The 14,765-nt window shown below is 42.6% G+C and overlaps 1 protein-coding gene across 4 annotated transcripts in view; it reads right to left on the minus strand.

The window, feature by feature from the left end:
• The window catches only part of PCCA (propionyl-CoA carboxylase subunit alpha), a 358,591-nt gene that overhangs the window by 31,161 nt on the left and 312,665 nt on the right, over positions 1–14,765 (minus strand). For all 4 annotated transcript variants that reach the window (XR_010302383.1, XM_064143822.1, XM_064143820.1 and 1 more), the window contains exon 23: positions 4,054–4,131. Coding sequence is in view for 3 of the 4 variants with exons in the window: in XM_064143822.1 (XP_063999892.1) it covers positions 4,054–4,131 (78 nt within the window). In the remaining variant the exon portion in view is untranslated. The remainder of the gene's footprint in view (positions 1–4,053; positions 4,132–14,765) is intronic.

Below are 14,765 nucleotides of genomic sequence, written 5' to 3' on the forward strand. Positions count from 1 at the left end.
GATGCATAGATGTTGGAAGGGTCTCAAGGAGGTGACAGTTTGACTTCCAGTGTGCAGAGTCCAGATGAGTTTTGAGTATCCCTGAGAATGGAAAGTCCACCACCTCTCCAATGCTTGACCAAATCATATCCAACTTCAGCAAGGTACTTAGGCACCTACCACCAGTTGGTTTTCTTATGATTTAGGTGCTTGAAGACCTGAACTTAGATGGAGGTGGCACTTTGGAAAAAATCAAAAAGCATTTTCTTCCACTCCAGGAACTTTACGTCTTTTAGAGGACAGAATGACTCTTCAAAACTTGGAGGGTGAGTGGAAACAGTGGAAAACACACTTGGAAATATTCCAGGAGGTCTTGCATTACAGTTCTTGTGTATAACTGAATTTTGAGATTGCAATCATGACATGGGTTTCCTTCAATCCCCAGACAGCTGGGATAGATTGATTCAAATCCAGATTGGGATCCTTTAATATAACTGAACTTGGCAAAGGGCTACCCCAGTCAAATAAATGCAACTACATCTGTAGAATAATTATAAACTCATGTGCGTTCCTGAATGTCAAAACACAAACACCTCATACTAGTGCCTTATTTCCTCTATAAAAGGCTGTACCACATGCAAATTCCTTTTCAGCACAAGGAGATCCAGAAAATATCTGAAGCTGCATATTACAGTTTGCATGTAGCGTTAATTCAGAGCTCACCCTGGCACAGCCGAATCTCTTTCAGCAGTTCGTTAGCTCAGGGTAGTCATTCAAACCTTACCTGTAGCTCCTAAAGGAAACCTGTGGCATTACCCCAAATACCAGGCTACTCTACAGCTACGCTGTTGCCCATGTCCCAGTCTGACAGTCTAAAGCCAGGAGCCATAAGCATATCTCTGGCACTGTAGCGCAGTCAGAGCACTGCTCAAGGAGCAAAGCTGAACATTGTACATGGGCACAGACACCGTGAGATGTACAAAAACAGGGCTTTATTTCTAAATCAATAGCTAGGCAGCCTACCTGATTCCTGAGTTTCAATCTTTTCAGAGATGAAAGCAGTGTGAAAAACAGTCTGTGTTGTTCTTTTCTTTTTCTACACAGCCAAGGTTCAGCAAGCATCGCAGCTGACTGGTGTGTCAAACTCCCCAGTGATTTTGACAAGCAGCAGAGCCAGCTCTCCATTCTGACCCAGGCACAGCTGTCCCATAGGAGACAGGCCAGTTCCTCTCTGTTTTTCCCTCATTTTTAAACCACCTGCAGCTGGAGTAAACTCAAAAGTAGATAAAAACAAGCCACTTTTCTCAGAGTTACAAACAGGATGGGGTCTGATGCAGAAAAGGAATTCAGCCGGGAATGAAAATGGGAATGTCTTCTAGCTGAAGACAAATGAACTGCATTTCAAAACACTGTTTCAAAGCATCAAGATGTGGACATCCAAACATCCCATTCCTGTGGAGGGGGCTACATTATTTTAGCACTCAGAGCCGTCCATGACTTTGTACTGCAGAACAGGATGAATTTTGCTTAGCAGCTTCATTTCTACACAGCCCACTTTTCTTTTGCCTTTGCTTTTTTAATTCTGAAGAAAAGATTTGCTAATTATTAAAGTGGAAGCACCAAGGAGACATTGCAGGTTGCACCTTGGGCCCACTGAATGGCCTGTGCACCACTGAGAAGTGGGCCAGTGCCAGCTGCATGAGGTTTGACAAGTCAAAGTGCAAGGTCTGCATCTGGGTCAGGCCAATCCCAGGCACAAAGACAGGCTGGGTGCAGAGTGGGTATCTCTGAAGAAAAAGACTTGGGTGTATTGACTGATGAGAAGTTCAACATGAGTCAGCAGCATGCTCCTGCAGTCCAGAAGGCAAACCATACCCTAAGCTCCAACAAGAGGAGTGTGGCCAGCAGGTCAACAGAGGTGATTCTTCCTCTTTGCTCTTGTAAGACCTCCCCTCCAATACTGCATCCAGTTCTGGTGACCCCATCATAAGGAGGACACAGAGCTGTTGGAGTGAGTCCAGAGGAGAGCCACAAAGGTGCTCCAAGGGCTGGAACACCTCTGCAATGAGAATAGGCTGAGGGCGCTGGGGTTGTTCAGCCTAGAGAAGGTTCTGGGGACCTTATAGCTGCTTTCCAATACCTGAAGTGATTCCACAGGAAGGCAGGAGAGGGACTTTTCATCAGGATGTCTAACAACAGGACAAGGCAGAATGGTTTCAAGCTGAGGGAGAGTAGGTTTTGACTGGATCTTAGGAAGAAGTTGAGGGCAGTGAGATTATGGAATATGTTTCCCAGGGAGACTGTAGATGCCTCCTCCATGGGGGTGTTCAAGACCAGGTTAGATGAGGCCCTGAGCAGTCAAGTCTAGTCAAGAGGTGTCCCTGCCCTTGGCAGGGAGGTTAGAGTGGATGATCTCTAAAGTCCCTTCCAACTTAAGCTACTCTATGATTCACACCCTGATTTGAAGGATTAAGAAGCCAAAAAGTGGAGGGTTTGTGGCATTTGTACATGATGAGTGCAAGATATTTATTACAGGGAGAAGGACAAGCAGGACTTTAAGGAACAGGCCCACAGGTTGCAGCACACCTTGGTAGGAAAGGGAAGGTTAAAGTGAAATGTAACAGAGGGTGAGAGGATTTTACTCACAAATACATCAGTGGATGGAAAAAGCAGCAGTAAGGGGTTAAACAAAAGCAGCAAGGATGAAAAATAAATGCTAATAAATATTAACCAAGTGAGAAAAATAAATTAGATTGGAATTAACACGTGAAAGAAGCTAATGAAGTGGCAATATCAGGGCAATGGGAGAAGGCAGGTTCTCCTGCTCTCTGCTGTTTCTTTCCTTAGGACTCAGTTTTGCACTAGATGCACTGAAGAGGCAAGCCCTGGGTCCCAGCCTCAGTGACAATTTTAGTGCTGTGCCAAATAATCCTTTTCTGTAAACACACAAACAGTCCTTGGCACACAGACTCATCTTGAGATCTCTCTGAATCTTGCCAATAGCTAACCTTGTCCCTGCCCTGGAGAGGCAGTCAGGCTCCTTGCTGCCTCCCTCTGGGCTAAGGGATCTTGCACTGGGATTTGCTTTGCTGTTTTTAATAACAAAATGGCAGTGCTTCAGGGAGAGCAGAGGGGCTTGTCCCCAGGAAGAGAAGAGTTACGAGAGGCTAGGAAATATGAGCTAGGAGAAAATACATAATCCAGATCCAGACTTCGCTCTCCCTTTGAAACCATGTCTAGATGATGGTTTCAGGCTGTGAATTATACACTGGCACAGGGATGCTCTCTGAGGGGCTGGCAGTCCCCAAACTAGGGCCTTGATATGGGGGCTGGCAGTCCCCAAACCAGGGCCTTGACATGGGGGCTGGCAGTGCCCAAACCAGGGCCCTGACTTGGGGGCTGGCAGTCTCCAAACCAGATAAAAGGCATGCCCCTGTCATACAATCTTAACTAGTTCCTCATCCAAGTACCTCCTGCACTCTGGTAGAGTTCCAGCTCAGAGGCTGCTACGTTGATGCCTAAAATATCACAAGGCATCACAATGCAGAACCTTGCAAAGTTGGACACGTTTACAGATCACAATAACAATTTGCAGTCAAAAATCATTTAAAAATTTGCTTTTCTCATCAGCCTGCAAAAAAACACTTCCTATGCCTTGCTCTAAGTTTGTTTTTTTTTTTAAGTCCAATTGTCATTAATTAACTGGCAAAGACATCTCTCTTCTTCAGTTGACCTCTGGAAAGATGGAATTTGGAGAAATGCTCTGCAACACCTTTCGATTCAACTTGGCACTGCCACATCATAGAAAACAAATCACTTAGGAGAAAAGGAGTCCTATGGATTTCTGAAGTTGGTGCAACTCTTTCCTGCCATGCTATCTAAGCCTCAGGACTACTTAACAGCATTCACAGCAGATGCAAATGTTAAAAATTAGAGACACCTCACTTCAAAAGACTTACAACAATCAGACTTCATTCCTTAACAACCAGAATCCTCCTTTCCCCCACCCCCTTTTTAAATTCGATCCTCTTTGACAAGCTGCGTATGGTTCCAAGTGACCCCAAGGTGGCTTACCTTGCCTGTTTTAGCAGCAATCATACTGTTCTGCATTTTCATTGCTTCAATTACACAAATCTCTTGACCTTCTGAAACCTGGTAAAATTAAAGCAGCACAAAATGAGGACAGGGGATTTGAAATGCTCCAAGTGTGTACCATTCTTCTGGAAAATAAAGGGATTATCTCATTAAATGCGAAATAGACTTTCACGGCGCAAGTCAAGTCAGCCACACAGTCACAACACAAACCACAATCACAAACCACAGTTGCCTTTGACAAACTAGCAGCAACGTAGGGAGAGAGGAATCACCTACTTAACTATCACCCTGGACAAACTTGAAAGGCTCCCTTCCCATCCATTCAGCTCCAGCTTCTACAGGTCACATTTCACATCCCTCACAGTTCAACATTAAATCCAGAGCAAAGTTTTATCTCTACAGTTTTGGCTGGGGAGGCTTTTCTTCACTTCCCTGGCACAGATCCCGTGGATTCTAATCCTGATTCAGAAGCCAAAAGTTTCTTGGACTGGGTTCAGGGGAGCTTGGGCTGGAAGCTCAGGCAATACCCAACAGACTAATGCTGAGCAGAAAGTCACACCTCTGCACATGGCAGCATCTAGATGGTGGCTGATGACTTCAGGCTGGTGGAAGGGAGCATGTCTGCAAGGGAACACCACTTCTCATCTACAAGGGAGGCATCACATAGGCAAAACCCATCATTTTCAACATAGCTGATAGATCATAAAGGGAAACATTCATGTTTCCTCTTTCTTTCTGCTTGTTTGCACTCTGCTAACAGGCACGTGCAAGCACAAGGTCACCAGTAATGCACTGGTTCCAGAGAGCTCTGCTGGGCTCCCTGTGCCTCCCAGTCAGATCCTCCCCTCCAGTGTCTTAGACCACATTGTGCAGAGCAAACAGTCACTCAAGGCTTTACAGTGATTGTGGAGGCTGCCTGTACATGAGGAGAAAACCACTAGATTCAGAATGTATCCCTCCTGTAAGCCAGTCATCAGCCTGCCATCTTATGAAGACGATTTATGCTGGAGAGGAAAGGATGCTGGGCCCTATGTACCAGTATTTAGCACTTGTGCAAGTACACCCCTCTGGGATGCCTTGCTCCAAGCAGCCACTGCAAGTCTTTCCAATCATCTCTGTAGCAGATGCAGTCTGCCATTCACTCACCATCCCAGCAAATCTGGAATGCTTTCCCTCCAGTACAAAGTTTCAGTCAAGAGGATAATCTGAGACCCACAGAAATCCATTTTCTATGTTGCTGTATGTGCCAGTGCCCTCAAAATGTGCTTCTTCATATACACACTTAGATGTATTTCTCTAAATGTATGCAAAGAATACATATTTAAGGGCAAGTGTGTAACAGTTCAGAGTAATATACTCCCTGCCAGCCAGCTGTGGAGTCAGAGATCAAATGTATATTGCATGAAGTACATTTTGGAAACCTAAACAAGGCCTTTTTCCTAAGGTGTGTGCTATCCATGCCTAGGGATAACGAGCAAGACAGAAGAAAAGACATTATGTTAAAAAGTGCTTACACATCCTTTCTCCAACAGACTGCTAACAAAAGTATGACTACTGGAGGTAAATGTGGAAGAAAGCATTTCCTCTGGGAACTTGGTCTGTTAACCAGGCACAGAGAATAACCAACACCCAACACTTCACCTGCAGAAATTCCATCCTGAGCTTCAGGCGAGCATTTAAGTTATTGGCAATGTCAAATCCAATGAATAGTATCAAAGACTCATTCTTTGTCCTCAGTTATTTCCCCTCTATTCCCTTTCCCTGTCTTTTGTTTCCTTCCTTCCACACCTGCTGCTCTGCCTGTAGTCTTGTCCCAGCAGCTCTTTCTTTCCTTCCTTGCTTCTTTTTTTGTCTTCTTCTATCTCCCCGCTTAGCTTTTCTTCCACCTGCTCTGAACTTTCCAGACATTTCTGAGGTTAAAAGGAAGCCATGAACACCAGCTTCTGTTTAAAAAAAAAAGTGTTGTTTTTTTTTTTTCAGAAATAAAGGCAAGAATGTTTGTTAGAGGGTTGGTTTTGTTGGGTTTTTAACAGCAGCTTTCAGAAACAAAGTTAACCACTCTGTGGTTAATCTCAGCTATCAGGGCACTGCAAACACAAGCCTCTAAAGGTTGCTGAAGATTGAGACGCTACAGAGTGCAGATATGAATTGAGTGGCCTAATTGCAAGGGCACAAGAAGCTCTCCTCTTGAGCTTCAATGCTATTCAACTGTAACAGGACATCATCAGGTGGATGTTGTGTTAACAATTATCTAAACAGAGCCCTGGAAATACGTCTACTGGGAAAGTACAGAACTGCCTCTGGAGATCTTGATTACAGTGCTAAAATGCCAGCAAATATTAGTGGCTGTAGGATGGAAATCTCCATGAATCTGAACTTCTCCTGTTTCTCCCCTTTCTCAAAGGTAAAGGTTTTGTGGTTTATATAATACCTGCTGGGTTGGTGACAAAGGAAGCAACGTCTGGGAAGGAAATAACCTGCTCAACCCACAAAATCCATACATGAAGTATCCAGTTAACATCTAGTCTTACCAACTTGGAAGGCAGGAGGCACTTTCAGCAGGTACCATGTGTGAAAACGCTGTGTCAGGACTTCTGAAGATGTGCAATTTGCTGAAAATTACCTTGGTGAAAGTGTCACTTAAGCACAGAGGTTTAATTACTGTTCTTATGTTAAACCTTTACAGCTCCACTCATTGTGTTGCAAAGCGACAAATCCTAAAATTAGGCACATGTATCTCTTTTCTCTTTTTCAGTCTTTTGGGCATTGTCCAATTTCTCTAATTCTGTAATTGCACATATCCTTTGCCCTGTTATTTAGTCTGCAAGTGAAAAAACACAGCAATGTGGGCAAATTCTTGCTTTCTAAATTATCCTTCTGGACCATTTTTAATGTTGCATCTTCACAATAAAATCTGCTTCTTTCAGCGGATGGTAAACCACTGTGAACCACTGCCCTTACATTTCAGTTTAGAGAGGGCTCAGAGTGATGACCCAAATCTGTCGAAACAGGCAAACAAAATCAAACCAAAAAAAAAACCTGACTGACTTGAACCAAGCCAAATAAAAGGGCTCCGTCTCTCACAGTTAGGCTGCATCTTTACATTGCTTGGACTATCGAGATGGATGAGAGGTTAACTGCTAGACCTGTAGTCTGTATCTTCCTAGTCTAGTTCTGCATGGTGCAGTTGAAAAATAGCTGTTCAGTTTTGTTCTCTACAGAGAGAAGGAAAGAGAGAGGGGAAAAAAAGAAAGGAGAGAGAGAGAGAAAGGGAGGGAAGGAGTGGGAGAGAGAGAGCATGAGAAGGGGGCAGAGGGAGAGGGGGAGAGAAGAGAGAGAGGGGGAGAGAGGAGGGAGAGGGGGAGAGAGGAGGGGAGATGGAGAGAGGGGGAGTGATGGAGAGAGAGAGGGGAGAGGGAGAGAGAGGAGAGGGGAGAGGAAGAGAGAAGGGAGGAGGGGAGAGTTGGGTAGAGAGGAGTGAGGGAAAGAATGGGGGGAGGGGGAAGAGGGGAGAGAGAGAGGAGGAGGGGGGGAGATGAGAAAGGGGGGGAGAGAGCAAGAGGGGGAGAGAGGGCAAGAGAGAGAAAAAAAGAAAAAAAGGAGAGAAAGAGACAAATACAAAGAGAAAATGAGAGAAAGAGAGAGAGAGACAGAAACAGAGAGAGAGAAAGAGAGAGAAGGAAAAAGAAAGAAAGGAAGAAAAGTAGGAAAGGAAGAAAGAAAGGAAGAAAGCAAGCAGAGAATAGTTAACATCTGCATGTTGCTAACAGTTATGGAGTGAATTTGGGAGCAGCCAGTAGTCCTGCCTGAGTAACTCAGGGAGTGCACAGTGGCTGGTATCTCCTCTGGCCAAAAGGTTACACACAGGACACGAGATTACAGACAGAACTGTCTCCAGTCATTCCCCAAGCAGCAACTTGCAACGTGGGGAGGAAGCAGACTTTCAGTAGCAGCAACCCCAAGCTATTTTCTTCGCACCTACAAGGGGGACCATAAAGACTAACTGCACTTACACACAGGTCTCTTTAGAACTCAGAAACACAAAAAGACAGCGCACAGCCAAGGGCATTGCTACTGCGGGATCTTTCTGGCTATGGTACACTCTCCTCAGACCTTTGTGCATCATCTCAGAAAGACTTAGTGATTGTGACAGGACATCTTCGATGTTAGCCTTACAAAATTGTCACAAGCCCTACAAGTCTTTCTGATAAACCCAATCAGCGCTGATGTATTTCCCGGCGCTCTGTCTAATTGGTGTAAAGTTTGCAGATCTGAATCCCCTATCTTTTTATCCAGCTTGCTGCGTCCTCTCCTTTGACATGAGGTCAGGGTTCACATTCGCATCCGATTATCGAAGTGGCACTCATTAACCAGCAGCCTGCCTCGCACCAAAATGAGTTCCCTGGAAGAGGAACTCGGCCCATTTACTCAGCAGATTTTAGCATTTTAAGGAGGCCTGAATGTCACACAGTATTGCTACGTTTTGAGGAGTTTCAGACATCTCCAGCTGATGATTAATTGTGAGTGATGGGAAATAAAATCCAGTAAAGCCAGCTGCTTGCCATGGTCGGCAAAATTACTATAATGGATATAGGCTGCCAATTTTCCAGTTTTACTGGCAAGTCTTCCAAGTGTAATTAAGGGAAGTTATAAATGATATGGAAATCTATCAAGTCCCATTTATTTTCAGAGGACTCTTTCCCCTGAGACGTTTATCTTCAAGCTTATAGTTTGCTTTGTTGTGCTAATGATTTAAACCACTTCTTATTTCTGATTAAAGCCCCCAATATCCTTCATAAGAAGTTAGATCCACTTTATTCAGAGGGATTTAAAGAAACAGGAACCTTTTTAAAGTTGCTTTTGTTAACTGTGCCGAGCTGTCGCTCCCTCAGTGGAAGCACAACAGAGCGTCCTCCATCTTAGCCACCTCGCTACCCTCTGGACTTCTGCTTCCAACAAATTCTGAAGATTTGGAAAGATCTGGGGTTAAGGGGAGGGAAAAGAGGGGGGAAAAATATAATTCAATCCACCATCAACAAAAAAGCCCAGCTTCTCTCCAAATCCTAAATCCCCAACAAAGCAACGATCATGGGTACTGCTGCCTTAGACACTAGGCATTTAGCACAGGGTGGTGTTGCTCGCTAATGTTGTTTGATTTGGAATAAAAGCATGAAAATGATGTGCAAAGGCCTAAAATTGGAGATGTAAAGGATGACTGCACAGTATTCCATTTCTCAATTTCATCCTTCAGAGCCACAAAATGGGGGTGATACAGTTACTGGATGAGATTTACAGTAACAGCTGTGGTCTTCCCACACAAGGGAGGACCTTCTAATGGGCTAAGGTCTGTTTTGAACAGACGGGGAGTAGCAAAACAAGGTTCCCTATTAAGGGTGTGCAGTAATATTCCTGATAAAGAAAATGAGTAGTGGTAGTCAGATTGCTTTAAGAGACCTAAATCTCCTCTTGCTATTGGGGAAAAGGGATAAAAAAAAAAAGAAAGTGTTAACTGCTAAATAAATGAAAGATATGTAAATACAAGGGTTTGTTTTCTTTCTCCATCTCCTCACTACCAACTGTAAAGAATGCATAGGAACCAGTGCCAGGGGCATATGGCTTTCTCCTGTGCTGAACATTCACACAAAAGACAGGTTCATCAGTCATAGGAGTATCTGGATAAAAAAATTAGCTCCTGATGGATGGTACTTAGAGCTTACCTGCTGCTAGTACATTACTAGAGAAACACAGGTTTTGAAACCCACATGACGTTAGAAACCGCAGAGCACGAAATACCCCACGAGCAAGCGCGCTCCTAACGCGCGCCAGGTTATACAAAACAAGAAATAAGCTCTTTAAACCCTCTGCCCAAAATTGGGCCCACTGCAAGGAACCCTGGGTCAGCCCTACACAGGCCAATTAATGCACAGCATCTGCTGTATAGAAGCCGTGCATGAAGCACTTCCGAATGATTTCAGCAATTAAAAGAAAACTGTTTCCTGCCTGTTCTGACAGCAACTGTTTCAATGCAAGAGTGAGCACCAGATCATTGTGTGCAGCTGAAAAAAATAAGTCTTCCCCCCCCCAAATCTTGTGAAAAGGGGGTGGGAGGGATAAAGGTTTCTTACAGAATCAGATCGTTCTTTTGTTGTCCGACATTCTGTGTTTTTCTGCCAAATTAGACAGAAGGCTCCAAGGGTTTACGGGGCCCTCTACAGTATCACCTTCTGGTGCACTGTGGCTCCCTAAAAAGATAGATCAATATCAACCCTGCTGATTTGCCTCTACAAAAGTGAAAATCCCTCAATTACATTTTTAAGACCATTCTATTTAGAACACAGGTGCACCAATGTGGCACATTTTTAAGGCTCTGGGAGCTGAAGGGGAGGAAAAACAAAACAAAACAAAACAATGAGAGCCCTAAGCAAAAGCAGTCTTAGCTTTAGCTGAAAGCAAAGTGAGAATTGGATTTTATTGATAGCTCCTTTCTCAATTTTGGGGATGTACCAGTAAATATCCCTCACGATTCCCACTATGCTGCGACTTGCGTCCCTGTTGAGCCTTGTAAGTAAGAAGGGACAGTGCAAGACAGTGCCATACGAAATCCTGGTATGCCCTCTTGTAGCCTCCTGCAAAATAATTGTATTCATCTTATTTATGCTCGCTGCAAAGCCAGTGAGCAGTGAATTAAGTATGCATTCACTCTCTGAAACCCTCATGAAGATAGTAGGGTTTTTTCCCATTTATTTGTTGTTTAAACTTAGTTCAGGCTGGTATCATTCCCTTCCCAGCTTTTTTTCTCTCTGACTTGTTGGCAATCTGGCAGCAAGCATCCAACAAGAAAACAAATCAAACGAAATTGGATGAGTAGCAATTGAAATTCCTTGACATTGTCCATTAGCATGTGAAATAATTAGTGCAGGTTTTCCCTTCTGTCCAAATTAACTTTGAAACCAGAGCTACAGAGCTGCAACTATAATTAGCGGCAATTCATAGTACTTGACAAATCATTATTAAACTTTTTTTGCCACACTCCTTTAATGAATGAATCTAAGGATAGCACATCCCAAATTTCATGACCTCTGACTAACCAAAGGTCAGTGCTGTCCCCCTGACAGCAATCAGCGCTGGTCATTGCACTCCCACTTATCCAAAACACACTTCCCCAACGGCTTCAGAGATCCCAGCATGTTGGGGAAGTGATACGCAGGCAGAGTGCTTCTGGGGGCAATTCTTGCACTACTCAGCCCAAGGCAAAGGCTTAGTTGCCATCATACCAATCCTTATCAGTCAGCATTTTTAGTAACAGCTAAAAAGTTGCTTATCATTTGAAAAGGCAAAGCACACCAATAAAACCCCTACAACTATCTATTATTTCTTTTTAAAGGATGGTAGTACTTTTTTCCCCTAGGAGGAAACTCTTAACAATATTGACTGTTTGCACCTCGTCATCAGAAAAGAAAGATTTCATTCTTAATTACACCGTACTCAAACACAAACCTTAGACCCTGCAATTGCACAGAGATCTTGGGGAAGGAGGCAATCTATTCAAGTCAAATATAATGAAATTACACAAATATGTTATGAACAATTACTATAAATAAGGTGTTTGTTTCTTTTAATGTAGCCACAATTATTACTTGAAGCTTCACATCAAGAAAAGCCTGGCTGAGGCACTTAGTGCCATGGTCTAGTTGACTGGCTAGGGCTGGGGGATAGGTTGGACTAGATGATCTTGGAGGTCTCTTCCAACCTGGTTGATTCTATGATTCTATGATCATGGTGAAATATGTGACCGTTTTTACCCTTGAAAATCACAACTGTGAAAATGTTTTCATTTTCTGTTTACTAGGAGGTTTTTCACACACACACACATACACTAAAAAAAAAAAAAAAGTTATTTAATACACAGAATCATAAAGAAACTTCATGAGGTTTGTGATCGTGTTTGGTTAAGTTTGCAAACTTCCTTCAACTGAAAAATGCAGTTTATGTTAGCTCTGGGATCACTGAAGAACAGGAGAGAGGAAAGGAGGTAAAAGGGAAAAACAAGGATAATAAAAACAAAGGTTCACACACGGGAGGAAAATCTTATTTGAATTCTAAAATATCTTAATAAATTATTTAGAAGCTATTCATCTAAGTAATATGTGAGACTGTTATTTAAGCAATGCATTTTTACTGTTCCTCCTGGCTGTTAGTTCCCCATTATAAGCTCCAACCAGTAAAACTGTAAGAAAGAGAAAAGATGCAATTATTCCTTTTTTAGATTTGAAGGTCTGAATGGCAAATATGATTTAAAACAACACCCAGCTGGCTGACAGCAACAGGTGACTTTCTAACTCCACTTCTTTCATGGGGATGAGCAATGCAGTGAGAAACAGAATTTAGGAAGCTGGTTTGTAACTCCTCTTCTTTCATGAGAATGAGCAATGTAGTGAGAAACAGAATTTAGGAAGCTGGTTTGTAACTCCTCTTCTTTCATGAGAATGGGCAATGTAGTGAGAAACAGAATTTAGGAAGCTGGTTTGTAACTCCTCTTCTTTCATGAGAATGAGCAATGTAGTGAGAAACAGAATTTAGGAAGCTGGTTTGTAACTCCTCTTCTTTCATGAGGATGAGCAATATAGTGAGAAACAGAATTTAGGAAGCTGGTTTGTAACTCCTCTTCTTTCATGAGGATGAGCAATGCACTGAGAAACAGAATTTAGGAAGCTGGTTTGTAACTCCACTTCTTTCATGTGGATGAGCAACGCACTGAGAAACAGAATTTAGGAAGCTGTTTTGGTTTGTTTTTTAACAGTGAGTGTTTCAGCAGCAGAGGTCAAGTGAAACATCTCTTTTCCCATAGCAAGATCTTTCCATGGCTTGTGAGATGGAAAACTCTGGAGAAAGTTGTTGCTCTTTTTTACTATTCTGAAGAATAATAACAGGAATTGAAATGATGTGCATACAACTGAACTCCAAGAGCAATACACATTAAAAGAACGGGAATGCAGCTTAAAACCTCTTCTTCAGTTGTTTTAAAAGGATGGAATCACACTGGGAGTAATGCACATTTTAAGTTACACAACTGAAAACACAGTCTTCAAATCACACACTTTCAAAATGATGGTGTCAGTTGGCATGCACCTTTAGCAGCTGACATCTTGGCAGGGGAAAAAAATCATCCCATGCAGCATAAATAAAAATGCCCATTTTAAAAGAGGTTTGAATGGTGATAACTTCTAAAACCTAGGGTAACCTTCAAGTACTGGAAATCCCAGTGGAAATTCAGAAACTTAGGTCAAAATAATTAATTGTCCTCTTCTTCAGCCCATAGTCTTACGAAGACTCTATAGCTCTGTTGTGCTTACCTCAGAGGAGTTTTCCTTTTACATATATATAAACTGGGAGGGGAATCTTTAAAGAGGAGTTTTCCTTTTACATATATATAAACTGGGAGGGGAATCTTTAAAGTGATTTAGGCTACCAGCAGTGATGTTAGTTTAGTTTAGTAATGCCTCCTGTTCTGCCTAAGACTCTATAACTCTGTGGTGCTTACCTCAGAGGAGTGTTCCTTTCCTTTTACATATATATATAAACTGGGGGAAATCACAAATTTAAAGTGCTTTAGGCTACCAGCACTGATACTAGTTTAGCTTAGTAATGCCTCCTGTTCTACCTAAGACTCTATAACTCTGTGGTGCTTACCTCAGAGGAGTTTTCCTTTTACATATATATAAACTGGGAGGAGAATCTTTAAAGTGCTTTAGGCTACCAGCACTGATGTTAGTTTAGTTTAGTAATGCCTCCTGTTCTGCCAAAGACTCTGTAACTCTGTGGTGCTTACCTCAAAGGAGTGTTCCTTTCCTTTTACATATATATATAAACTGGGGGAAATCACAAATTTAAAGTGATTTAGGCTACCAGCACTGATATTAGTTTAGCTTAGTAATGCCTCTTGTTCTGCCTAATTTAATTAAAAAATAAAAATATCCAACAGAAACATAAAGCTAAAAATACCTCTGCATTACTGACAGATGGAAACTGGAAAAAGCAAAAACTACATTCATAAGTGGAAGTAAGGCAAAGGCTTTAAGGCAATCAGGACAGTTGTATTGCTGCGGACAGTTCAGACTTCCAAAGTCAGAATCAGTTGTGGGAGCACTGTGGGTGACTTCCTTTAAATAGGGTATGACAATATTAGTTTACCCATTCAACCATTAGGATCTTGGGCTTTCCCTTCCCTTACAATTTCAGAAGCCTACAGGCACAAAACTCAAGTCAAACAAGACAAGAAATAAACATTTGCAAGTGCTTGCCTATTTCCTGCCCTCTGAGTAAAGCAGTGAATTTGTGCAGCTTCTCTAGTTTCTGTGGTGCTGTGTCTGTGATAACGCTGGTGATATGAAAAATGTGTGCACTGCCATCTCCACACTGGCATAAAAGTACCACTGGGAGAGCTGCCTTGTGTGGCCATTGGTGTTGGCAGGAACAAAATGAGTCTGTTGCCTGGATTCCTAGAGTCTAGTGGTTTCTCTTGTCTTTGGCACCATGGGGAACCCAAAAATTTAAGTCTCCCAAAAGCAAATTTCACCCTAATGCATGCTCTTCATTAAAAATCTACTTACAAAATAAATATGCAAACGATCTCCCCACCTCCATCCTCCCCCCCCCCCCCCCCAAATGAATATTTTCTGTGTAAGTTAAAT

The sequence above is a fragment of the Pogoniulus pusillus genome, chromosome 5, assembly GCF_015220805.1.
Source record: "Pogoniulus pusillus isolate bPogPus1 chromosome 5, bPogPus1.pri, whole genome shotgun sequence".
NCBI classification, from domain to species: Eukaryota; Metazoa; Chordata; class Aves; order Piciformes; family Lybiidae; genus Pogoniulus; species Pogoniulus pusillus.